At 41.2% G+C, this 25,995-nt stretch overlaps 5 protein-coding genes across 5 annotated transcripts; 4 read left to right on the forward strand and 1 right to left on the reverse strand.

Moving 5' to 3' along the window:
• Window positions 1-1,354: 1,354 nt before the first annotated feature.
• LOC311496496 (free fatty acid receptor 2-like) lies at window positions 1,355-3,478 on the forward strand. The gene has a single exon (XM_084556380.1). The coding sequence runs from the start codon at window positions 2,161-2,163 to the stop codon at window positions 3,076-3,078; it is 918 nt and encodes a 305-aa protein (XP_084412506.1). The 5' UTR covers window positions 1,355-2,160; the 3' UTR covers window positions 3,079-3,478.
• A 3,189-nt stretch (window positions 3,479-6,667) lies between these two features.
• LOC311496604 (free fatty acid receptor 2-like) lies at window positions 6,668-8,325 on the forward strand. Its single transcript, XM_084556494.1, has one exon. The coding sequence runs from the start codon at window positions 7,009-7,011 to the stop codon at window positions 7,915-7,917; it is 909 nt and encodes a 302-aa protein (XP_084412620.1). The 5' UTR covers window positions 6,668-7,008; the 3' UTR covers window positions 7,918-8,325.
• A 3,488-nt stretch (window positions 8,326-11,813) lies between these two features.
• LOC311497445 (free fatty acid receptor 2-like) lies at window positions 11,814-12,804 on the forward strand. Its single transcript, XM_084557765.1, has one exon. The coding sequence runs from the start codon at window positions 11,829-11,831 to the stop codon at window positions 12,744-12,746; it is 918 nt and encodes a 305-aa protein (XP_084413891.1). The 5' UTR covers window positions 11,814-11,828; the 3' UTR covers window positions 12,747-12,804.
• Window positions 12,805-12,865: 61 nt separating this feature from the next.
• Window positions 12,866-24,567, reverse strand: lim2.5 (lens intrinsic membrane protein 2.5). The gene is made up of 4 exons (XM_084556946.1): window positions 24,360-24,567; window positions 23,290-23,439; window positions 22,981-23,115; window positions 12,866-13,012 (listed from the first exon to the last, which is right to left on the reverse strand). The coding sequence occupies exons 1-4, from the start codon at window positions 24,535-24,537 to the stop codon at window positions 12,951-12,953; spliced, it is 525 nt and encodes a 174-aa protein (XP_084413072.1). The 5' UTR covers window positions 24,538-24,567; the 3' UTR covers window positions 12,866-12,950.
• On the forward strand, window positions 19,763-22,640 carry LOC311496913 (free fatty acid receptor 3-like). Its single transcript, XM_084556945.1, has 2 exons — window positions 19,763-20,909; window positions 21,259-22,640. The coding sequence occupies exon 2, from the start codon at window positions 21,266-21,268 to the stop codon at window positions 22,172-22,174; it is 909 nt and encodes a 302-aa protein (XP_084413071.1). The 5' UTR covers window positions 19,763-20,909; window positions 21,259-21,265; the 3' UTR covers window positions 22,175-22,640.
• Window positions 24,568-25,995: the final 1,428 nt, after the last annotated feature.

Below are 25,995 nucleotides of genomic sequence, written 5' to 3' on the forward strand. Positions count from 1 at the left end.
TCACTGCTGCATTGTTGCATTTTTGCATTTTTCCTGTTGCTAAATACCTCAGTGTTGTGATGACTTTCATTTCCGGTGATATTGCGATTGTAACAAGCTGGATTGTCAGTCAGTGTTTGGAGAATATCTCTCCTGCCTCTTTCAGCCATTTTCTTCTCTGCTTAAGAAACTCCTAAGCTGCCTAAAAGTCCTCCTCCCTGCTCTTAACAGTAACCCACCAGAGAGGAAGAACTACAAAAGAGCACTTTCAAACTATTCATGTCAAGGGTTAGGGTTAGTCACCTTACAAAACAAGTCAGCAAAAGAACACAAAATAATACAGAAATACAAAATATAAAGGAACTAAATGCAAATCTACAACCACACTGATGGTCATCTGGAGGCCAAGCAGCACAGCAAACGTGGTTAGCTATGCACAATAAGAAAGTTGGCTTGTGTCAGTGTTACAGTCTCTTCTTTTAAAAGGCTCGATAGACACATAACATATCAAAGGGACACCAGACAACAATTGGAGGTTCTACAAAAATGTGTTTTATTTAAACTCAAAACAAGAGCAGGGGAGAAAAACAACAAACAAACTCAAAAAACCAAAAAGGACTGTAGGTGCCAGCCAAAAAGAACAAAAGAGGAACTCGGACACGGGGCCAGCCCACATAGGGCCGTAGGACCCCAACCTCATTCCCACTAAATTAAAGTACTTAAACTAAACCTAAACAACATGAACAAAAAGCGAAAACAGGACTACCGGTCACCTACAATCCAAACTAAAATAATAAAGCCTACGAAGTTTTAAATACTTTGTAGGTTAAAGAAATAATCCACCTGCTTAAACACAAAGAAACATGGACAAAACCTGGACGCCTACGTTGTCGGGACGTGCGCCAGCGATGGTGAGAGAGTAAGAGAATGAGCGAGAGAGAGAGACCCAGCACTGCCTCCCTCGTCTCCTTATATAGTCTCCTCCCCTACCTGAGCACAAATGCGATTCAAGTGCTTAGCAGGCCAGGGGAGGAGTGACCAGGAGGAGACGGGAAGAACAGCCGCACGTAACAGTCAGCAAAACAGAAAACTATGCCCAAAACGTCTCTAAATATTAACGTTCCTAAAGCGAAGCAAGAAGAAAAAGCAATTGAAAGGCTCAGATATCCCCGGGCAAACAGATTCCAGGGGCACAGGTCCCAGAGGCAGATCAGGTGAAAAGACAATGCAGGTATAAAGGACGGATAAGGCAAAGCCAAAAGGGGCAATCCAATAAGGAAAAGAAGAAGCGTGAGGAAATGCGTCAACAGCCACGCAGTGTAGCTTCCAGCATGGCTAATGGGCCCCAACAATTCAGACTGGTAGTATCTGGACTCATGAGAGGGGAAGCACGCAGGAAGAAGCACAGTTACCAGTATTATACAGTATACAAATACAAAATACTTAGTCATTTTCTATAAAAGATATTAAAAAATAGGAAACTACTTGAGGAAACAGTAGTAACCTGAAGATGTAAAGGAATGAAAATTTTTCATATGCTTTCAGGCGGCTGTGCTGACACCCATCAGCGTCACTGGATTTAAATCATCAATATCCTGTCACCACAACTTCCCTTTCTGGCAACAGGACTGAATTTATACCAGTGCGTTGCCACAGACAAACCACAGAGGTGATGTCTGCAAGTTACAAACAAGTCGTCTCTGAGGAAAGTCACCAAATTTAGCTTTTTTTTTCTTTAGCCTTAACAATTCTAAAATAATCTGCTACCAGGTAAGTAAATATGTTTTACCTTAACAAGCTAAGCTTTGCAAGTCCTGTTTGGTGTTGAAATTTCCTATCTGGTGTTTGAAATGTGAACTTGAAAACTAATTGTGCCTCATTTGATTTGGTACTAGTCAGAGTCATGGAGAGGCTTTTCCCCCATTACCTTCCTGCCTCCTTATGTAAAAAATAACAAGGATGGCAAACAGAACTGATGTATTTACAGTATCTTTAATAAGAGTATTGATCAAAACCTCGGGACTCTGATTTGACTTAAAATCAACAAGATTATGTCTGACATGAACAGGTGTTATTGTCTGGGACATAAAGTGGATGTGTTTGTTTTATATTACCTTATAATCTCTGGTCTCTACACACATTCCCATTGATGTTTATCATGTTCTCTGGTTTAGTTCCATAATGGAGTCAGTGGTGAAGAGCGAGGCCATTCTCTCAGTTTACATCGTTTCCTTCCTGTTTGGTTTCCCGGCCAATCTCCTGGCTCTCTATGCCTTCAGTATGAAGATCCGCTCCAAGCCACGTCCAACACACATCCTGCTGCTCAACCTGACTGTCTCCGACCTGCTCTTCTTGATCGTCCTTCCTCTCAAGATGCATGAGGCAGCGTCTGACATGAAATGGACTCTGCCCAGCTTCATGTGCTCCATCACCTCCTACATCTTTTTCTTCACAATCTACACCAGCTCGTTGCTGCTGATGGCAGTCAGTGTGGTGCGCTACATAGCAGTAGCATTCCCTATCACCTATCAGCGGCTGCAAAAACCTGTGTACACCATTAGTATCTGTGTTGTTATTTGGCTGATCTCAGCAGCACACTGCAGCATCGTTTTGATCACCCTACACCACCCAAACCTGTCCAAGAAAAACGCCACTGTGTGCTATGAAAACTTCACAACAGACCAGATGAAGTTCCTCCTCCCAGCTCGGTTGGAGTTTTTCATTGTGCTTTGCCTTGGACCCCTTCTAATTTGTGTTTTTTGCTACTTGAACTGCATCTATATTCTGTACACCCGTCCAAGGATATCAAGGATGCAGAAGCAGAAGGCCATTGGCATGGCCCTGGGGACTCTTGCTGTGTTCCTTATTTGTGATGTACCATACAATATCTCTCATGTAATTGGTTACTCCCAGCGTAAAAGCCCAGAGTGGAGGTACTACACCTTGCTGCTTAGCACTTTCAACACCTGTATTGATCCCATCATCTTCTACTTTTCTTCCTCCACCTTCCACTGCACAGGCCAAAAGTTCATTTTCAGGAAACATGGGTCTAGTGCTATGGAAATGGAAAGGCAGGGCACAAGCTCTGGCGAAGAGTAAAATACATCTTCAGTGGTGTGTCTGACACCCTTAAAACATTAAAGCTGATCTAATGCTATTAGACTGTGTCTTCCACCACAAGCCATTATATAACAGAACCACAAGACATGTTAGGTACTTATGCATTTTTCCAAATGTTATTGCTTTCCATTTAAATGTGCATTGATATCTTGTGCAGCGTCAAAGCATTACTTCCTGTTTACTTTAAACAGGGCCAGCCTCTCTTCCGCACTCATGTATTCTGTCAGCACACATGTAGAATATAACTGCAAAATAACACACCTCAGCTGTAAACAGTGTTGAGTTACCATGAAGAGCATTTCCACACTACACAGACAGATCAAGTGTGATGTAATGTCACCACAACAAACCACTGTACAGGAAATGTGTGTAATTGTTAATGGTGTGTTATTCTTAAAGACTGCGTTAACACAGAACAGCAGCAATTTCAAGAATTACTGTAAATGACTAATTATTGTAAATAAATTTACAGAAAAATGTTCACATGACGAATGGTTGTCTGTCTCTCTGTGTTAGCCCCTCGATAGACCGGCGGCCTGTCCAAGGTGTACCCCGCCTCTCGCCCGATGACAGTTGGGATAGGCTCCAGCCTCCCCGCGACCTTTTGCAGGACAAGCGGTTACAGAAGATGAATGACTGAAGGAATGAATGAATGTTCACATGACAGACGTCTATTTCACTTGGCGATTTGAGACAGAATTGTAAAAAGTCCAACAGATTCTGTTTGCCACCAGTAAGATACAGTCATTTAAGAAGAGTCTGTTGAAGTCTTGTATGAACAAACCTGCAAAGGATGTCATGAGCAGAGCCATCAAGCCCAGGCGAGCAGAGAGTGGCACACAGTAAAATTCATGTTCATAGAAGTAAAGGTCATTTTAGTTGAAGGTTACCTGGTGCAACCAAATTTATGGCAGTGATGCTGAGCTTTGTTTGAACATATGCAAATTCACAAAACAACATGTCATACATGGTGAATTTTACATAACAAAACTAATTTTATATGGCATTTACTGTATCCATGACTCACCTGAAACATTGAATATGATACTAGTAGCAAATCAGCAGTTGAACCTCTCAAAGGCAGAGAAGTGGGCAAAAGATGTTTTGCCGCTGATCCCAGCAAAGCAGGAGATGGAGGACAGGATCACGAAGACACGTGTCTCATTCTAGTAAGCTGAGACGAAGCAAAGCAAAGCCAAAATACTTTGAAACATTTTCAATGTTATTTCAGGGGAACTTCTCTGGATTTGTCAACTATCATGTATGTGGAAACAGCAGCAGTGGTTACTGTTGCTGAATACAGTTGAAACGAGAAGTTTACTTACATTGTATAAAATGACAAACATCTTTTTTTGTTCTGACTGTCTGACATTAAATGGATTTTACAGAAAAAAATAAATAAATAGTAACTATACTTTAAAAATTATCCTAAAAAATGTGTGAAAACTCCCACTTGCACAGTATTCACATGCTGATAGTTCTATTTATTTGCTTCCATTCATTTACCATACTGGTCATTTTCCATCCTTTTGGTATTAATGAGGGTAAAATGGCTCAGCTTTCATCAATTTCTGTGATTGCTAAGAAGAAGAAGCAGTGTTGGTTGGTGTTCAAATCTTCCACAAACCAAACAGCAGTGGAGAAGAAATGAAGTAGGAAACCCAACTGGACAGAGGAACTGTGTTTGCTTCTGTCTCGACTGGTCAATGAGAATAAAAGTGTTTAGAGACGTAGAATTGCCCCCAAGTCATCACTGCTGCATTGTTGTATTTTTGCATTTTTCCTGTTACTAAATACCTCAGTGTTATGATGACTTTCATTTCCGGTGATATTGCGATTGTAACAAGCTGGATTGTCAGTCAGTGTTTGGAGAATATCTCTCCTGCCTCTTTCAGCCATTTTCTTCTCTGCTTAAGAAACTCCTAAGCTGCCTAAAAGTCCTCCTCCCTGCTCTTAACAGTAACCCACCAGAGAGGAAGAACTACAAAAGAGCACTTTCAAACTATTCATGTCAAGGGTTAGGGTTAGTCACCTTACAAAACAAGTCAGCAAAAGAACACAAAATAATACAGAAATACAAAATATAAAGGAACTAAACGCAAATCTACAACCACACTTATGGTCATCTGGAGGCCAAGATGCACAGCAAACGTGGTTAGCTATGCACAATAAGAAAGTTGGCTTGTGTCAGTGTTACAGTCTCTTCTTTTAAAAGGCTCGATAGACACATAACATATCAAAGGGACGCCAGACAACAATTGGAGGTTCTACAAAAATGTGTTTTATTTAAACTCAAAACAAGAGCAGGGGAGAAAAACAACAAACAAACTCAAAGAACCAAAAAGGACTGTAGGTGCCGGCCAAAAAGAACAAAAGAGGAACTCGGACACGGGGCCAGCCCACATAAGGCCGTAGGACCCCAACCTCATTCCGACTAAATTAAAGTACTTAAACTAAACCTAAACAACATGAACAAAAAGCGAAAACAGGACTACCGGTCACCTACAATCCAAACTAAAATAATAAAGCCTACGAAGTTTTAAATACTTTGTAGGTTAAAGAAATAATCCACCTGCTTAAACACAAAGAAACATGGACAAAACCTGGACGCCTACGTTGTCGGGACGTGCGCCACCGATGGTGAGAGAGTAAGAGAATGAGCGAGAGAGAGAGACCCAGCACTGCCTCCCTCGTCTCCTTATATAGTCTCCTCCCCTACCTGAGCACAAATGCGATTCAAGTGCTTAGCAGGCCAGGGGAGGAGTGACCAGGAGGAGACGGGAAGAACAGCCGCACGTAACAGTCAGCAAAACAGAAAACTATGCCCAAAACGTCTCTAAATATTAACGTTCCTAAAGCGAAGCAAGAAGAAAAAGCAATTGAAAGGCTCAGATATCCCCGGGCAAACAGATTCCAGGGGCACAGGTCCCAGAGGCAGATCAGGTGAAAAGACAATGCAGGTATAAAGGACGGATAAGGCAAAGCCAAAAGGGGCAATCCAATAAGGAAAAGAAGAAGCGTGAGGAAATGTGTCAACAGCCACGCAGTGTAGCTTCCAGCATGGCTAATGGGCCCCAACAATTCAGACTGGTAGTATCTGGACTCATGAGAGGGGAAGCACGCAGGAAGAAGCACAGTTACCAGTATTATACAGTATACAAATACAAAATACTTAGTCATTTTCTATAAAAGATATTAAAAAATAGGAAACTGCTTGAGGAAACAGTAGTAACCTGAAGATGCAAAGGAATGAAAATTTTTCATATGCTTTCAGGGGGCTGTGCTGACACCCATCAGCGTCACTGGATTTAAATCATTAGTATCCTGTCACCATAACTTCCCTTTCTGGCAACAGGACTGAATTTATACCAGTGCATTGCCACAGACAAATGACAGAGGTGATGTCTGCAAGTTACAAACAAGTCGTCTCTGAGGAAAGTCACCAAATTTAGCTTTTTTTGTCTTTAGCCTTAACAATTCTAAAATAATCTGCTACCAGGTAAGTAAATATGTTTTACCTTAACAAGCTAAGCTTTGCAAGTCCTGTTTGGTGTTGACATTTCCTATCTGGTGTTTGAAATGTGAACTTGAAAACTAATTGTGCCTCATTTGATTTGGTACTAGTCAGAGTCATGGAGAGGCTTTTCCCCATTACCTTCCTGCCTCCTTATGTAAAAAAGAACAAGGATGGCAAACAGAACTGATGTATTTACAGTATCTTTAATAAGAGTGTTGATCAAAACCTCGGGACTCTGATTTGACTTAAAATCAACAAGTGTATGTCTGACATGAACAGGTGTTATTGTCTGGGACATAAAGTGGATGTGTTTGTTTTATATTACCTTATAATCTCTGGTCTCTACACACATTCCCATTGATGTTTATCATGTTCTCTGGTTTAGTTCCATAATGGTGAAGAGCAAGGCCCTTCTCTCAGTTTACATCATTTCCTTCCTGTTTGGTTTCCCGGCCAATCTCCTGGCTCTCTATGCCTTCAGTATGAAGATCCGCTCCAAGCCACGTCCAACAGACATCCTGCTGCTCAACCTGACTGTCTCCGACCTGCTCTTCTTGATCGTCCTTTCTCTCAAGATGCATGAGGCAGCGTCTGGCATGAAATGGACTCTGCCCAACTTCATGTGCTCCATCACCTCCTACATCTTTTTCTTCACAGTCTACACCAGCTCGTTGCTGCTGATGGCAGTCAGTGTGGTGCGCTACATAGCAGTAGCATTCCCTATCACCTATCAGCGGCTGCAAAAACCTTCGTACACCATTAGTATCTGTGTTGTTATTTGGCTGATCTCAGCAGCACACTGCAGTATCATTTTGATCACCCTACACGACCCAGACCTGTCCAACAAAAACGCCACTGTGTGTTTTGAAAACTTCACAGAAAAACAGTTGGATTTCGTCCTCCCGGCTCGGTTGGAGGTTTTCTTTGTGCTTTGCCTTGGACCCCTTCTAATTTGTGTTTTTTGCTACTTGAACTGCATCTATATTCTGTACAGCCGTCCAAGGATATCAAGGATGCAGAAGAAGAAGGCCATTGGCATGGCCCTGGGGACTCTTGCTGTGTTCCTTATTTGTGTTGTACCATACAATATCTCTCATGTAATTGGTTACTTCCAGGATAAAAGCCCAGAGTGGAGGTACTACACCTTGCTGCTTAGCACTTTCAACACCTGTCTTGATCCCATCATCTTCTACTTTTCTTCCTCCACCTTCCACTGCACAGGCCAAAAGTTCATTTTCAGGAAACATGGGTCTACTGATGTGGAAATGGAAAGGCAGGACACAAGGTCTAGTGAAGAGTAAAATACATCTTCAGTGGTGTGTCTGACACCCTTAAAACATTTAAGCTGATCTAATGCTATTAGACCATTATATAACAGAACCACAAGACATGTTAGGTACATTTGCATATTTCCAAATGTTATTGCTTTCCATTTAAATGTGCATTGATATCTTGTGCAGCGTCAAAGCATTACTTCCTGTTTACTTTAAACAGGGCCAGCCTCTCTTCCACACTCATGTATTCTGTCAGCACACATGTAGAATATAACTGCAAAATAACACACCTCAGCTGTAAACAGTGTTGAATTACCATGAAGAGCATTTCTACACTACACAGACAGATCAAGTGTGATATAATGTCACCACAACAAACCACTGTACAGGAAATGTGTGTAATTGTTAATGGTGTGTTATTCTTAAAGACTGCATTAACACAGAACAGCAGCAATTTCAAGAATTACTGTAAATGACTAATTATTGTAAATAAATTTACAGAAAAATGTTCACATGACGAATGGTTGTCTGTCTCTCTGTTAGCCCCTCGATAGACCGGCGGCCTGTCCAGGGTGTACCCCGCCTCTCGCCCGATGACAGTTGGGATAGGCTCCAGCCTCTCCGCGACCTTTTGCAGGACAAGCGGTTACAGAAGATGAATGACTGAAGGAATGAATGAATGTTCACATGACAGACATCTATTTCACTTGGCGATTTGAGACAGAATTGTAAAAAGTCCAACAGATTCTGTTTGCCACCAGTAAGATACAGTCATTTAAGAAGAGTCTATTGAAGTCTTGTATGAACAAACCTGCAAAGGATGTCATGAGCAGAGCCACCAAGCCCAGGCGAGCAGGGAGTGGCACACAGTAAAATTCATGTTCATAGAAGTAAAGGTCATTTTAGTTGAAGGTTACCTGGTGCAACTACATTTATGGCAGTGATGCTGAGCTTTGTTTGAACATATGCAAATTCACAAAACAACATGTCATACATGGTGAATTTTACGTAACAAAACTAATTTTATATGGCATTTACTGTATCCATGACTCACCTGAAACATTGAATATGATACTAGTAGCAAATCAGCAGTTGAACCTCTCAAAGGCAGAGAAGTGGGCAAAAGATGTTTTGCCGCTGATCCCAGCAAAGCAGGAGATGGAGGACAGGATCACGAAGACACGTGTCTCATTCTAGTAAGCTGAGACGAAGCAAAGCAAAGCCAAAATACTTTGAAACATTTTCAATGTTATTTCAGGGGAACTTCTCTGGATTTGTCAACTATCATGTATGTGGAAACAGCAGCAGTGGTTACTGTTGCTGAATACAGTTGAAACGAGAAGTTTACTTACATTGTATAAAATGACAAACATCTTTTTTTGTTCTGACTGTCTGACATTAAATGGATTTTACAGAAAAAAATAAATAAATAGTAAGCTATACTTTAAAAATTATCCTACAAAATGTGTGAAAACTCCCACTTGCACAGTATTCACATGCTGATAGTTCTATTTATTTGCTTCCATTCATTTACCATACTGGTCATTTTCCATCCTTTTGGTATTAATGAGGGTAAAATGGCTCAGCTTTCATCAATTTCTGTGATTGCTAAGAAGAAGAAGCAGTGTTGGTTGGTGTTCAAATCTTCCACAAACCAAACAGCAGTGGAGAAGAAATGAAGTAGGAAACCCAACTGGACAGAGGAACTGTGTTTGCTTCTGTCTCGACTGGTCAATGAGAATAAAAGTGTTTAGAGACGTAGAATTGCCCCCAAGTCATCACTGCTGCATTGTTGCATTTTTGCATTTTTCCTGTTGCTAAATACCTCAGTGTTGTGATGACTTTCATTTCCGGTGATATTGCGATTGTAACAAGCTGGATTGTCAGTCAGTGTTTGGAGAATATCTCTCCTGCCTCTTTCAGCCATTTTCTTCTCTGCTTAAGAAACTCCTAAGCTGCCTAAAAGTCCTCCTCCCTGCTCTTAACAGTAACCCACCAGAGAGGAAGAACTACAAAAGAGCACTTTCAAACTATTCATGTCAAGGGTTAGGGTTAGTCACCTTACAAAACAAGTCAGCAAAAGAACACAAAATAATACAGAAATACAAAATATAAAGGAACTAAATGCAAATCTACAACCACACTGATGGTCATCTGGAGGCCAAGCAGCACAGCAAACGTGGTTAGCTATGCACAATAAGAAAGTTGGCTTGTGTCAGTGTTACAGTCTCTTCTTTTAAAAGGCTCGATAGACACATAACATATCAAAGGGACGCCAGACAACAATTGGAGGTTCTACAAAAATGTGTTTTATTTAAACTCAAAACAAGAGCAGGGGAGAAAAACAACAAACAAACTCAAAAAACCAAAAAGGACTGTAGGTGCCAGCCAAAAAGAACAAAAGAGGAACTCGGACACGGGGCCAGCCCACATAGGGCCGTAGGACCCCAACCTCATTCCCACTAAATTAAAGTACTTAAACTAAACCTAAACAACATGAACAAAAAGCGAAAACAGGACTACCGGTCACCTACAATCCAAACTAAAATAATAAAGCCTACGAAGTTTTAAATACTTTGTAGGTTAAAGAAATAATCCACCTGCTTAAACACAAAGAAACATGGACAAAACCTGGACGCCTACGTTGTCGGGACGTGCGCCAGCGATGGTGAGAGAGTAAGAGAATGAGCGAGAGAGAGAGACCCAGCACTGCCTCCCTCGTCTCCTTATATAGTCTCCTCCCCTACCTGAGCACAAATGCGATTCAAGTGCTTAGCAGGCCAGGGGAGGAGTGACCAGGAGGAGACGGGAAGAACAGCCGCACGTAACAGTCAGCAAAACAGAAAACTATGCCCAAAACGTCTCTAAATATTAACGTTCCTAAAGCGAAGCAAGAAGAAAAAGCAATTGAAAGGCTCAGATATCCCCGGGCAAACAGATTCCAGGGGCACAGGTCCCAGAGGCAGATCAGGTGAAAAGACAATGCAGGTATAAAGGACGGATAAGGCAAAGCCAAAAGGGGCAATCCAATAAGGAAAAGAAGAAGCGTGAGGAAATGCGTCAACAGCCACGCAGTGTAGCTTCCAGCATGGCTAATGGGCCCCAACAATTCAGACTGGTAGTATCTGGACTCATGAGAGGGGAAGCACGCAGGAAGTAGCACAGTTACCAGTATTATACAGTATACAAATACAAAATACTTAGTCATTTTCTATAAAAGATATTAAAAAATAGGAAACTACTTGAGGAAACAGTAGTAACCTGAAGATGTAAAGGAATGAAAATTTTTCATATGCTTTCAGGCGGCTGTGCTGACACCCATCAGCGTCACTGGATTTAAATCATCAATATCCTGTCACCACAACTTCCCTTTCTGGCAACAGGACTGAATTTATACCAGTGCGTTGCCACAGACAAACCACAGAGGTGATGTCTGCAAGTTACAAACAAGTCGTCTCTGAGGAAAGTCACCAAATTTAGCTTTTTTTTTCTTTAGCCTTAACAATTCTAAAATAATCTGCTACCAGGTAAGTAAATATGTTTTACCTTAACAAGCTAAGCTTTGCAAGTCCTGTTTGGTGTTGAAATTTCCTATCTGGTGTTTGAAATGTGAACTTGAAAACTAATTGTGCCTCATTTGATTTGGTACTAGTCAGAGTCATGGAGAGGCTTTTCCCCCATTACCTTCCTGCCTCCTTATGTAAAAAATAACAAGGATGGCAAACAGAACTGATGTATTTACAGTATCTTTAATAAGAGTATTGATCAAAACCTCGGGACTCTGATTTGACTTAAAATCAACAAGATTATGTCTGACATGAACAGGTGTTATTGTCTGGGACATAAAGTGGATGTGTTTGTTTTATATTACCTTATAATCTCTGGTCTCTACACACATTCCCATTGATGTTTATCATGTTCTCTGGTTTAGTTCCATAATGGAGTCAGTGGTGAAGAGCGAGGCCATTCTCTCAGTTTACATCGTTTCCTTCCTGTTTGGTTTCCCGGCCAATCTCCTGGCTCTCTATGCCTTCAGTATGAAGATCCGCTCCAAGCCACGTCCAACAGACATCCTGCTGCTCAACCTGACCGTCTCCGACCTGCTCTTCTTGATCGTCCTTCCTCTCAAAATGCATGAGGCAGCGTCTGACATGAAATGGACTCTGCCCAGCTTCATGTGCTCCATCACCTCCTTCTTTTTTTTCTCCACAATCTACACCAGCTCGTTGCTGCTGATGGCAGTCAGTGTGGTGCGCTACATAGCAGTAGCATTCCCTATCACCTATCAGCGGCTGCAAAAACCTGTGTACACCATTAGTATCTGTGTTGTTATTTGGCTAATCTCAGCAGCACACTGCAGCATCACTTTCATCAGCCTACACCACCCAAACCTGTCCAACGAAAATGCCACTGTGTGCTATGAAAACTTCACAAAAAAGCAGATGAAGTTCCTCCTCCCAGCTCGGTTGGAGTTTTTCTTTGTGCTTTGCCTTGTTCCCCTTCTAATTTGTGTTTTTTGCTACTTGAACTGCATCTATATTCTGTACACCCGTCCAAGGATATCAAGGATGCAGAAGCAGAAGGCCATTGGCATGGCCCTGGGGACTCTTGCTGTGTTCCTTATTTGTGTTGTACCATACAATATCTCTCATGTAATTGGTTACTCCCAGAGTAAAAGCCCAGAGTGGAGGTACTATGCCTTGCTGCTTAGCACTTTCAACACCTGTATTGATCCCATCGTCTTTTACTTTTCTTCCTCCACCTTCCACTGCACAGGCCAAAAGTTCATTTTCAGGAAACATGGGTCTACTGATGTGGAAATGGAAAGGCAGGACACAAGGTCTAGTGAAGAGTAAAATACATCTTCAGTGGTGTGTCTGACACCCTTAAAACATTAAAGCTGATCTAATGCTATTAGACTGTGTCTTCCACCACAAGCCATTATACAACAGAACCACAAGACATGTTAGGTACATATGCATATTTCCAAATGTTATTGCTTTCCATTTAAATGTGCATTGATATCTTGTGCAGCGTCAAAGCATTACTTCCTGTTTACTTTAAACAGAGCCAGCCTCTCTTCCGCACTCATGTATTCTGTCAGCACACATGTAGAATATAACTGCAAAATAACACACCTCAGCTGTAAACAGTGTAGAATTACCATGAAGAGCATTTCCACACTACACAGACACAGAAGTGTGATGTATTGTCACCACAACAAACCACTGTACAGGAAATGTGTGTAATTGTTAAAGACTGCATTAACACAGAACAGCAGCAATTTCAAGAATTACTGTAAATGACTATATTGTAAATAAATTTACAGAAAAATGTTCACATGACGAATGGTTGTCTGTCTCTCTGTGTTAGCCCCTCGATAGACCGGCGGCCTGTCCAGGGTGTACCCCACCTCTCGCCCAATGACAGTTGGGATAGGCTCCAGCCTCCCCGCGACCTTTTGCAGGACAAGCGGTTACAGAAGATGAATGACTGAAGGAATGAATGAATGTTCACATGACAGACGTCTATTTCACTTGGCGATTTGAGACAGAATTGTAAAAAGTCTAACAGATTCTGTTTGCCACCAGTAAGATACAGTCATTTAAGAAGAGTCTATTGAAGTCTTGTATGAACAAACCTGCAAAGGATGTCATGAGCAGAGCCACCAAGCCCAGGCGAGCAGGGAGTGGCACACAGTAAAATTCATGTTCATAGAAGTAAAGGTCATTTTAGTTGAAGGTTACCTGGTGCAACTACATTTTTGGCAGTGATGCTGAGCTTTGTTTGAACATATGCAAATTCACAAAAAACAACATGTCATACATGGTGAAGGTTACGTAACAAAACTAATTTTATATGGCATTTACTGTATCCATGACTCACCTGAAACATTGAATATGATACTAGTAGCAAATCAGCAGTTGAACCTCTCAAAGGCAGAGAAGTGGGCAAAAGATGTTTTGCCGCTGATCCCAGCAAAGCAGGAGATGGAGGACAGGATCACGAAGACACGTGTCTCATTCTAGTAAGCTGAGACGAAGCAAAGCAAAGCCAAAATACTTTGAAACATTTTCAATGTTATTTCAGGGGAACTTCTCTGGATTTGTCAACTATCATTTATGTGGAAACAGCAGCAGTGGTTACTGTTGCTGAATACAGTTGAAACGAGAAGTTTACTTACATTGTATAAAATGACAAACATCTTTTTTTTCTGACTGTCTGACATTAAATGAGACTAAACTTTTCCTGTTTTAGGTCAGTTAGGATTACCAAAATGATTTCTATTTGCTAAATACTAAATTAATATTGAGATATACAGACACTAAGATTACTACTATGCCTTTAAACAATTTGGGAAAGCCTAGATGACGATGCCATGGAATTGAAAGCTTATTAAAGGTTAATTGACACCATTTGAGTTAATTGGAGGCACAACCGTGGATGTATTTTAAGGCACACCTCAAACACACTGCTTTCTTGTGTGACACCATGGGAAAATAAAAAGAAATGAGCCAAGATATCAGGAAGAGAAGTGTGTACCTCCACTAGTCTGGTTCATCCTTGGGTACGAGTCCACATGCTGGAAGGTGCCACGTTGATCTGTTCAAACAAATATACGCAAGGATAAACACAATGTGAATATCCAGCCATCATACCACTCAGGAAGGAGATGGCTTCTGTGTCCCAGATATGATGCTTTGATGTAAAATGCACCTATCAGCCCATAACATAAGCAAAAGAGAGATGAGAGTAAGAGAGTGTGATTATCCACAGCGAAACGAGTCCTGTACCGGCCTGTACACGGCCTGAAATACCACTCAAAAAGGAAGAAGTCATTACTCCAAAAGCAACATAATGGCCACTGTTACTTTTGGAGGAAACGGGGGGAAGCTTGCAAGCCTGAGAACACCATACCACCAGTGAAGTACAGGGGTGGCAGCATCCTGTTGTGGGGGTGTTTTGCTGCAGGAGGGACCAGTGCACTTCCCAAAATAGATGGCATTATGAGAAAAGAACGCTATGTAGAAATATTGAAACAACATCTCAAGACATCAGCCAGGAAGTTAAAGCTTGGGTGCAAATGGGTCTTCCAAATGTACAATGACCCTAAGCACACCGCCAAATTAGCTACAAAGTGGCCTAAGGACAACAAAGTCAGTGTTATGGAGTGGCCATTAAAAAGCCCTGATCTCAGTCTATAGAAAATGGGTGGGCAGAACTGAAAAGGAATGTGCGAGCAAAGCAGCCTATAAACCTGATTTAGTTATACCAGTTCTGTTGGGAGGAATGGGCTAAAATTCCAGCAAACTACTGTGAGGCTTGTGGAAGGATACACAAAATGTTTGACCCAAGTCATAGTTTAAAGGCAATGCTACAAAATACTGAGGAAATACAATACAATACGATGCAATTCTCAGTGATGAGGTGCAGTTTGAAGGACTGAGGAAAGACGTCCCACGGTTAAGACAGGGAGGAAGTGGAACCCAAAAGAGGCATTACAGCAACCACGGGCAGCCCTTAGGCATCGGGATATCATAGGCCATGTAGAGCAAGGGCGTGGAGGCCTAGGGCTGTGCGCAGGGAAACCTCTGTGGAGTAGTAGTAGAAAAGGGATAGTGGAAGAGATAAATAAACAAGAGGAAGCAGTAAGATGCACTAAGGCAGTGTCGAAGGCTAAGCAGGGTCAATGGGTGAACTGGGAGAGTGTGGAGAAAAGGAAGTTGAAGTGGCTCCATTTGACTCCAGGACGCTGGAATTCACTGTTAAGTCTTCTTAAGGTGCCGTGTGCCTAACTTAACAAAAAAATCGGTGAAGGGAGGTGCCCACTTGAAAACCCCAATGACATGTTGCATACTGCTGTTGAATAGGCCAGGTATCTGATGCCTTCATGTTGGTTAGTAGCTATATTTCTTTGTTTACTGCTGAGCGGGCTGTACAAGCCAGCAGGAACCCAAAAGAGCATTTGATATACCTAAAGCAGCGATTACGCGTACCCCCAGTGGTACGCAAAGTGACGTAGGGGGTATGCGAAAGAGTTGATTCTGAACTCAGCCTGATTACATTTTGAAACTGAAAAAACGGGTAACGGGTTGTTTTCTCATTTTCTGATTCTCCACCTAAATGAAAAAACAGAAGACTGTTTTTCATGTGAGTCAATTATGTTAATAGCTAGATTGTAGGACAACTGGCTTTGAAGCTATGTATCAGCTCCCTGAAATGTCTGTGATTGGTGGGCAGGTGCAAATCTCCTGATGATATAGCTATACTCCAGTTATTTTCCCCCCAGAAACAAGCAAATCTCGTTCTTGATTGGGTTTTTAAATTATGTCGTCAACAATTCTGATAACTTTCTGTCATTTTAGCTGTCAAGTCATCAGTCTGAGGTAAACTAGGTCGCCTGGCTAACTGCCAAAAATGGATAAATGGCTAAAAAGGATGGATTGCCCTTCCAGAGAGACCTCAACTGCTACCAATAGTCAGCCCACAGGCGAAGATGCACATGCCAGTGACAACAACCCAGGCTATTCCTCAACTTCTATATCTAACTTTGACCGGGATGCTAGAAGCAGTGCAGATGTGGCTTGCGAAGCTGCTAGCATAGCCACGGACAGCGATGACGAGTCTGAAGTGCACTGCAAAATCTAATAAGTAAACATTACTAAAAAACAACATGCAAACCGATTGCCTTGAAATTACAGACTAATCTGGACTAGGAATTGCAAGTTGTGCAAACAAATGCTTACTTAGTGTAGTTCACTTACAGTGTTTTACCTAACTAGGCAATTACAAGTAAAGTATAATGTGTGTTGATTAAACACAACACATGTATTGAAGTTGGCCTAACAAATGCTTACTTAGTGTAGTGCACTTACACTACTGAGAATTCCTATTTCAACTAACTAGGTAATTACGAGTAAAGTATACTGAGTGTTTATTAAGCACAACACATGCATTGAAGTTGGCCTAACTAATGCTCACTTAGTGTAGTGCACTTAAACTACTGAGAATTCCTGTTTCACCTAACATGGTCATCACAAGTCAAGTATACTGTGTGTTTATTAAAACACAACACATGTATTGAAGTTCCTGCAACTTACAATCTCAGTTACATTTACTTGAACAGTAATTGATCTTAACTTCAAAGCAAAACGATTGCCTTCAAATAAGTAAGTGTTGCTTGTATACTTCAAATAAATGAAAACCAGGCTCTATTTTAAAATCACATTTACAGTTACATAAGATTTCAACACAATGATATACAGTAGTTCAAAGTTCAGCACTTCTTTATTCCTGCTTGAAAGGCAGAAAAAACCTCAAATTTACCAGTCAAAATAATGCAGCGTCTCTCCAGTACCAACCAAGTTGTGAACTGTCTGTAGGTTATTTACATGATTAGCACTCTTCTTCTTTTTCTGCTTCGTGCACAAACATGCTCATTGCCGCCTCCAACTGGTGTCGTAATGTCTTGCTTCCTTTACTTGGTTCTTGTAAGTGACCTTACCTTGGAATTATGAAGTAAATTGCTTTCTTCACCCTGCAATTAAGTGTTACTTGAAAAAAAACATTAAGATGTAAATACTTTCGCCAAATAGTTAAGTGAACAATTAAATGCAAGTCAGCATTAATATTGCATTTTACAGTGTGTGTAGAGTAGGGGGTACATGGCTGGAGGTCAAATGTCTGAAGGGGTACGGGCTGTGAAAAGTTTGGGAACCACTGACCTAAAGCATTTGTTTTGTTCATATTTCTTGAACGCATTGCGTGTAGGTTCGAATTGACTGTAGGTTGACTGTAGGTTTTTGACTGTAGGTTTGTTAGGTTTTCTCAGTTGGACAGGGCCTCTAAATGTTTTTTTGCCTGGGATCTTGGCACAAGGGATTGTAACATCTAATCCTGTGGATTAACGAATGAAAAAAAAAAAAAAAAATCTCATTATTCTGGCATTTAGCTGATAGAAAGAATTTAGGTAATCCTAAATGACCTAAAACAGAAAATATTAAGTCTGACTTAATGTCACACAGTGAGAAATGAAAGGTTATGTGTCTTTTTATACAGTGTATAACTTCAGGTTTCAATTGTATTTGATAGATTTCCTTAAAACTGGACCTATATGCAGACACTGACTCAAACCCAGGCAACTGAACAGTTTAATAAAAAGGAAAGAAAAACACACGAGGTGGAAAATGAATGAAAATGGTGGAATCCATAGGCAGTTGAAGGCTGGTGGCTGTGGTACTGTAGACTACAGAAAGCTGGACTGAATGCAGAGGTTGGTAGACATAGATTAAAACGCACCCAAGACGTAGATTAAAGCTCACTGACCAAGAGGGAACAAACTGGCAAAGCTGGACTCAGAGACAGGGTGCCTCATGTACGAAGGGTGCGTGCGCACAAAAATGTTCCGTACGTTCTTGTTCACGGAAAAGTTCAGATGCATCAACAGTGAAATGACCACGAACTTGTACGTTCCTCACGCCCACGCCATGGCTGGCGTACGCTGGCTTCTACAGATGTTGATCCTTTGGTGACACTTAGAGGTGATGCTGGGAAACTGTCATAAATGTGAAAACTATTAGTCCGACCGATCGTGACTGTGCTGGTCGACCCTGAGCAGAGCCATGCCAGCCGCGTGGGACGGAATTACCCGCATGTCAGACAGGTATATCAAATTCCCATACAATGCAGCTGAACAGGTCAACATTAAAGCACAGTTTGCAGCGAGAGCCGGTTTTCCGAATGTAATCAGAGCTATCGACTGCACACATTTATATAAAAGCACCATCACATGATGAATTTGTAAATGTCAACAGGAAACATTTTCATTCGATCATTGAATTAAGCAACATTGTGGCGCATGGAGGACAGCTGCCAAAAAGTACATTTTTGCACACCTCCATTCCAGTGAGAAGTTCTTCTTTTTCCCGTCTTACTCATTCTTACTCATTTTCTGATCGTGCAGAGAGAGGAATCTCAGGTGCAGGGTCAATCTAAATAGACGTGGACAGGGAGGGGTCAGGCACAACGTGCGCTCAGTTCCACGTTGATTGGGATGTACAAAGGAAATGTGCTTCTGGATCTGCGCCACGTTTCAGTAGGAAATCCATGCAAGTCTTTGTACAGAGGCTTGATGCAGTATCCCATACAATGTTAATACTATGGTGGCCTGCCAGACTGCAAATGCAGACACCATGGTCATTCGCCATGGTCTCATAACGAATCAGAAATATGTTTGCGCGTTTCAAACAACGTTGTGCTTGCGCTGTTTTTCCTTTTGCTTCCGAAAGCATTCCCTACCCTCCCAAAAGTCTCCGCCGCCCAGACTCCACACACTGGTCGCTCATCTGCTCGGTACCAAATTTGTCTTGACTTTTAGACCATGGAGATTTACAATTATTTAAAGAGAGTTGGTCTAAACACGAACAAAACGATTCCAGACGTAACATGAACTAGCTTAACTATATAAATGCTAGCTGTTTATTATAAATTTGTTTTATTCGCTGACACTTTATTTAAACTTGCATGCCGATAGAATGCCACGTCTCAAAAGCATTTTGTTTAGTATTCCTGTAGATGAACAGCACATGCTGCTGCTATTTGTCACTGAATCCAAAATCAATAAACCGCGTTATTATGGTAATTTAAAGATGGACTGATAAAAAAACACCTAATCTTATTTTATGTGCCATATACTGTATAAACAGTTTTTAACAGTTGGGATAGCATCATAGTGAGGGGCTTTTATCAAGATAGTAGAATCCCCCAACAGACGCCAGGGATTAGTTGCTGGAGAACACAGGACGGGGAGCAGAATACAGAACCTGACATGTATTAGTATGATGCAGTGCTGAAACTTTTCAGAACGGTATTGAGGAGGTGGGCTTAGTTCCACCAAGATAAGCTGCGACCGTTATTATTTTTCGCAGGGAAATGGTCAAGTATAAAGAAACATTAAAGTAGCACAACATATTTACTGCAGTGTTTTAATTTTGTGCATTCTCTCTGGTTTAAGAAAAGGCAACGTCAGTGTTTTTTAGACACACTAAAATATCCATCCACTACAGTAGTAACTGCCATCGCCAACACATTCTACAGAATGTATGCAAATTACTTCCCTGAACGTTTTCTATAGCACCAAGGTTCATGTTTTTGGTTATGAAATGTGAAATGTTTGTGAATTATGAATAACAAATGTGATCACCTGTCTTTCCCATCAACAGGCCAAAAAACTTTATTTAGTGCATTCTCTGATTTATGATCAAATCTACAAAACTAAAGACATTCCCATCAGACATTCCATTTACGCTTTGTGTTACAGCAAACATAACAGTCACAGAGCCTCCAGTTAAGTCAAGGTGATGTGGTTCCACTACTACTGTGATTCTAATTTCGACAAGTATTAAAGTTCCAGACATTCCTGTAATTGTACCTCAAAAGTACAAGCAGTCATTTTGATGGTTTGTGTACTAGTTTTAATCAGATAAACAGGACTAGACTCTGATGAGCATCTCTGTGCCCCAGAAAGTCCCCAATGATATTTTTAGGATGCCAAAAAAAATCCCCTCTTTACCAGTGCATGTAGCACTTGCCAGACATGCAGTATCTCAAGTACTACGTCATGAGTGACACTGATGAAAGTCTGATTAAGTATTGCAAGTGAAGATGGTGAAGATGTAGTCAGTAAACAAATGACTAAATAAAGTTAGCAGTGTTCTATAAAAGATATTAAAAAAAGGAGACAGAAGTAACCTGAAGATGCAAAGGAAGGAAATATTTTCATATGCTTTCAGACGGCTGTGCTGACACCCATCAGCGTCACTAGATTTAAATCATTAGTATCCCGTCACCATAACTTCCCTTTCTGGCAACAGGACTTAATTTATACTGGTGCATTTCCACAGACAAACGACAGAGGTGATGCCTGCAAGTTACAAACTGGTTGTCTCTGAGGAAAGTCACAGAACTTAGCTTTCATTTCAAAACATTTTCTTAACATTTCTAAAATCATCTGCTACCAGGTAAGGTCTGTTTTATATGTTTGACCTTGACAAGCTAAACTTTGCAAATCCTGTTTCAGATTTCAAACACAAGATATTCCATATCTTGTGTTTGAAATCTGAGCCTGAGAACCAATTGTGACTCATTTGAATTGGTACTAGTCAGAGTCATGGAGAGGCTTTTTCCCCATCTTTAATAAGAGTGTTGATCAAAACCTCGGGACTCTGATTTGACTTAAAACCAACAAGTTTATAAAAATGTCTGACACGAACAGGTGTTATAGACTGGGACTTAAAGTTGATGTGTTTGTTTTATATTACCTTATAATCTCTGGTCACTCATTGATGTTTATCATGTTCTCTGGTTTAGTTCCATAATGGAGTCAATGGTGAAGAGCGAGGCCATTCTCTCAGTTTACATCGTTTCCTTCCTGTTTGGTTTCCCGGCCAATCTCCTGGCTCTCTATGCCTTCAGTATGAAGATCCGCTCCAAGCCACTTCCAACAGACATCCTGCTGCTCAACCTGACTGTCTCCGACCTGCTCTTCTTGATCGTCCTTCCTCTCAAGATGCATGAGGCAGCCTCTGGCATGGAATGGACTCTGCCCAACTTCATGTGCTCCATCACCTCCTTCTTCTTTTTCTCCCCAATCTACATCAGCGCGTTGCTGCTGATGGCAGTCAGTGTGGTGCGCTACATAGCAGTAGCATTCCCTATCACCTATCAGCGGCTGCAAAAACCTGCGTACACCATTAGTATCTGTGTTGTTATTTGGCTGATCTCAGCAGCACACTGCAGCATTACTTTCATCAGCCTACACCACCCAGACCTGTCCAACAAAAACGCCACTGTGTGCTATGAAGACTTCACAGAAAAACAGTTGGAGTTCCTCCTCCCAGCTCGGTTGGAGTTTTTCATTGTACTTTGCTTTATACCCCTTGTAATTTGTGTTTATTGCTACTTGAACTGCATCTGTATTCTGTACAGACGACCGGGGATATCTCAGAAGAAGAAGCAGAAGGCCATTGGCATGGCCCTGGGGACTCTCGCTGTGTTCCTTTTTTGTGTTATGCCATTCAATTTCTCTCATGTAATTGGTTACTTCCTGGGTAGAAGCCTAGAGTGGAGGTACTACACCTTGCTGCTTAGCACTTTCAACACCTGCATTGATCCCATCATCTTCTACTTTTCTTCCTCCACCTTCCGCTGCACAGGCCAAAAGTCAATTTTCAGGAAACATGGGTCTAGTGGTGGAAATCAGCAAGGCACAGGCAGCTCTAAGTAAAATCTGCTTGTTCATATAATGTGTTCACATGTTCAGCTTTAGTGTTACTGTTCTATTGTAACTTAGAAATGATATCAGAATGTGAAATGGCATAGTTCATTTATGGAGCAAGATCTGACACCCTTAAAATATCTTAATCTTTAATGGATAATGTTAAGCTGATTTGATTCTGCTGAGACTGTGTATTCTACCCCAAACCACTGTGGACCATTTTACAAGAAAACCACAAGACATGTTTGGTACTTATGCAAATTTCCAAATTTTATTGTTGATTCAGCTGATATCCTTTGTAGCCTAGACATATTACTTCCTGCTTACTTTAACGTGGGCCAGCCACTCTTCTGCACTCATGCATTCTGTAGGCACACATGTAGAATATACCTGCAAAACAATAACACACTGTCAGCTATGAACAGGTTCTAATTACTGTGAAGTTTGTTTCTACATTACACAGACAGATCAAGAGTAAAATAATGCCACCACAACAACAACCATTATGCAGGAAATGTGTTTTTTTTTGGGATTTTTTTTAAAAAAATATTTTAGTCTTAATAATCTGTGAATTTGACCTGGTGCTGACACAAAACAATAGCAACTACAAGAATTAATGTGAAGAAAAATGAAAGCATTCATGTGACAGAATTGTATATCAGATTTTATCATTTGTTTCTCAAGAAAAGACAGAGCTGTTGTACCTTAACTGTTTTTAACTGATGCTGACTGATTGTTGTGAGACGGTGGAACTGAAAATGATTCTGTTTAACAGTCATCATAGAAGAGTCTATTGAAGTCTTATATGAACAAACCTGCAAAGAAGGTCATGAGCAGAGCCACCCAGCCTAGTATGTAGGACCAAGAGAAACGCCAGTCACCGAATCGCTTGCCCAGGAAGTTCACCGTCACCCCGGTGTAAATGGCCATTGCAAGCAGAACAAAGAGAGCTGGAATGGTGGGCAGAGAGTAGCGAGTAGAAGTAAAGGTCATTTTAGTTGAAAGTTACGTCGTGCAATTACATTTATGGCAGGCCTGCTGATCTTTGTTTGTACATACGCATGTGGCAATAAATAGCATTAATAATAATGAAACATTAAGCAGTGACTGTAGCCATGACTCACTTGAAACAAAGAACATGATGCCAGCAGCGAAGGAGCGATTAAACCTCTCAAAGGCAGAGAAGTGAGCGAATGAGAGGATTCCTGCGATGATGCCAGCAAAGCATGACATGGCAGAAAGGATCATGAAGGCACGAGTGGCGTTCCAGTAAGCTGAGTATAGGAGGAAAACAGACAAAAGAGAAAACACTTTGAAGATATGTACAGAGATAAACTTAATAGCAGATCACACACTTGTGGTGTGGCTTGCTGGGAATGAATCTATTTCCTAATATTCTTACTAACTCATTAATTCTTAAAGGGATCCGTGCATTACTGTGCTCAGACAGAAAGTCATTAATTCCGTCATGCTGTTGAAGACAGACAGTCCTAAAATGGAATATACGCGCATACAAATAGAACATACAGTTTTTTTCATTTCATTTTTTTTGACAGTGTATTATGTGGTTTTAATAATTTCTTTGGAACTTTTCTAAATGTTACACCACTCATGTTTATCTGGAACGATCAGCAGCAGCGGTTAGTCTTTCTAAATATCGGTATGATGCAATGCTAAAACTTCTCATTAGTCTATTGAGACTATTAGTCTATAGTTTTTGTTGTTTTGACATAGTTGAGTATGGAGTTAATGAAACATTAAAATAGCAGATACAGACTAACAAAATGATACAGTTTAAACTAAAAGAGGCATTTCTTATCAAGACCTTTAGATTTTGACTTTTATTTTTTTATTGGCGCACATACTGCATATGGCAGAGGTTTCTTTAGCCATGTATGTCCTCTGGCAATGTTGCATGGTCAGCTCATCTTGTTGGTTGAGACTATAATATCACACAACTATTGGATGGACTGCTGTCAGGTGCTTTGTGCACCAGCGCTGTCATGTTAGCATTGTGACACTGAAGCAGAAGTCACAGAGGCCGCGGGCACGCCAGTCTAACAGCATGCACTTGTCATATGGCAGTTAAACAGATTCAGAGTAAGAGGCCTAGACTCTAGTGAGCCTTTCTGTACCCCAGGAAGTCCTCAGTGACATTTCTGGGCTATAAAAAGACATTTATTTCCGTGCTTACCAATGCTGTCGGTCTGCATGTAGCACTTGCCAGACATGCAGTACCTCCACAGGCCCTGATGAGCAAAGCTGCCAGACAGACGATACTGCATCCAGTAGTCTGTGGCTGTGGAGACCACCAGCAGGATGTTGCCCACGATGGCACAAAACAGGCCCCCTCCCATGAAGCTGTACATCATGAGTGACACTATGATGGTGGTTAAGGCTATATGCACTGTGCAAAAACAGATAGAAAAGTCAGAGTAAGTAGTGCAAGTGAAGATGATATTAGTAGTTTTCTAAAAATAGTGTTTAGTTAGTAGGACATGGGCTAAGGAAACATGAATGACCTGAAGGAGAAGATGCAAAGGCAGATAAGAGGTGGTAAATGTAGTGTTGCCTTGATTTAAATTGACATTAAAGACATTCAGTCATCATTACTTCAGTTTCTTGCAAAAATACTCTGAACTATTCTACAAGCAGCAACATTTGAAACTTCCTCTTTCAAGCGAATTGTGGAGACGTGCAAATGAAAATGAGCATGTTGTTCTGACTATGTCGTTAGCTGTGGCGTACGACTTGTTGTGAGAGCTGCTGGCCTGGACAGACAAATGAAGCTAACCACAATGCATCAGCTCACAGTTCTCTCTGTTTGAATATGGTTGTTAAACACACTGCTACCACGAATACACTTCCTCATCTGACCACATAAAACAAAAATTAGTTACTAAGCCCAAAAGTAAATATTGGACCATGCTTTCAGACATGTGTGTTACCAGACACAAAATCCATCTGGTCTGAACACCATATGTATTTATCTTTTAATATGAACCAGATAAACTTTGAATCTCAATCTTAAATCTTTAAAAATGTATCATGTACGGTGGGAAAAGTAAAATCTAACAACATCTAATACAAAATACACAAATTGCATGTAAATGATGTCTGGTAAAATGCTGAAGGTCAGAGACTAGAACACAGTGGCGGCCAGGAAGACGTGCACTTGTTCGTTCGAATCTAACAATGTGCATTCTGTTTAATTGTTTTTACTTCCTATTCTTACAAAGTGGAATCAGCAATTAGAAGAACACAAACAACCAAACAACACCGTCGCCTTACCTGAATTCCTCAGGCTAAATTAACCCTCTTAAGTATCAGCCTTTCCTCAGGGAAAGAGTGAGAGAGAGTGAAAGCCAGGAGTGAGCGAAACGTCAAAGAGGAAGCCCTAGGCTGAATTCCAAAAGGTTATCCCCTCCACTTTTCTGTCGATGGAGGCAAAATCCTTTAAAACAATCAGAACAGAACAAATGCACTTGAGCTAGTGGGGCAAAAGCCACCTGACTCGCTCACATTGAACTACGTGGGAGCATTTTGGGGGGTCACGGGGGGAGAGGGGGAGGGGTGATGGCACTGGGGGACTGGGGGGGAGGACATGAGGCCGCTGCGCCGCAGTCCTTGTCTGTTGTTCTATTCGGCGTTCTGGAACTGTGGATGTGCAAAGGCTTGCAGTACTGCTGTGGTCAATGGAACATGCTGAAGCGCACACTTTCTTTCAGTGTAGTGAGGGCGTGGTCACGGTGACACATACAAGCCTACAGAGATATGACCCAAAAAGACACAGTGCGTGTAGACATGTTCACCCTGAATATGTAAAGATG

The sequence above is a fragment of the Chelon labrosus genome (genome assembly GCF_963514085.1).
Source record: "Chelon labrosus genome assembly, chromosome: 12".
Classification (NCBI taxonomy): domain Eukaryota; kingdom Metazoa; phylum Chordata; class Actinopteri; order Mugiliformes; family Mugilidae; genus Chelon; species Chelon labrosus.

Excerpts from the sequence above, each read along its gene's own strand:
- LOC311497445 (XM_084557765.1), top strand. The coding sequence starts at position 11,829 with ATGGAGTCAGTGGTGAAGAGCGAGGCCATTCTCTCAGTTTACATCGTT.
- LOC311496913 (XM_084556945.1), top strand. The coding sequence starts at position 21,266 with ATGGAGTCAATGGTGAAGAGCGAGGCCATTCTCTCAGTTTACATCGTT.
- lim2.5 (XM_084556946.1), bottom strand. The coding sequence starts at position 24,537 with ATGATGTACAGCTTCATGGGAGGGGGCCTGTTTTGTGCCATCGTGGGC. Across the intron at positions 23,116-23,289 it reads CATCATGTTCTTTGTTTCAA|CTCTCTTTGTTCTGCTTGCA; the intron begins GTGAGTCATGGC and ends CCACCATTCCAG. Across the intron at positions 13,013-22,980 it reads GCTCATGACCTTCTTTGCAG|TTATATTCTACATGTGTGCT; the intron begins GTTTGTTCATAT and ends GTTATTTTGCAG.
- LOC311496496 (XM_084556380.1), top strand. The coding sequence starts at position 2,161 with ATGGAGTCAGTGGTGAAGAGCGAGGCCATTCTCTCAGTTTACATCGTT.
- LOC311496604 (XM_084556494.1), top strand. The coding sequence starts at position 7,009 with ATGGTGAAGAGCAAGGCCCTTCTCTCAGTTTACATCATTTCCTTCCTG.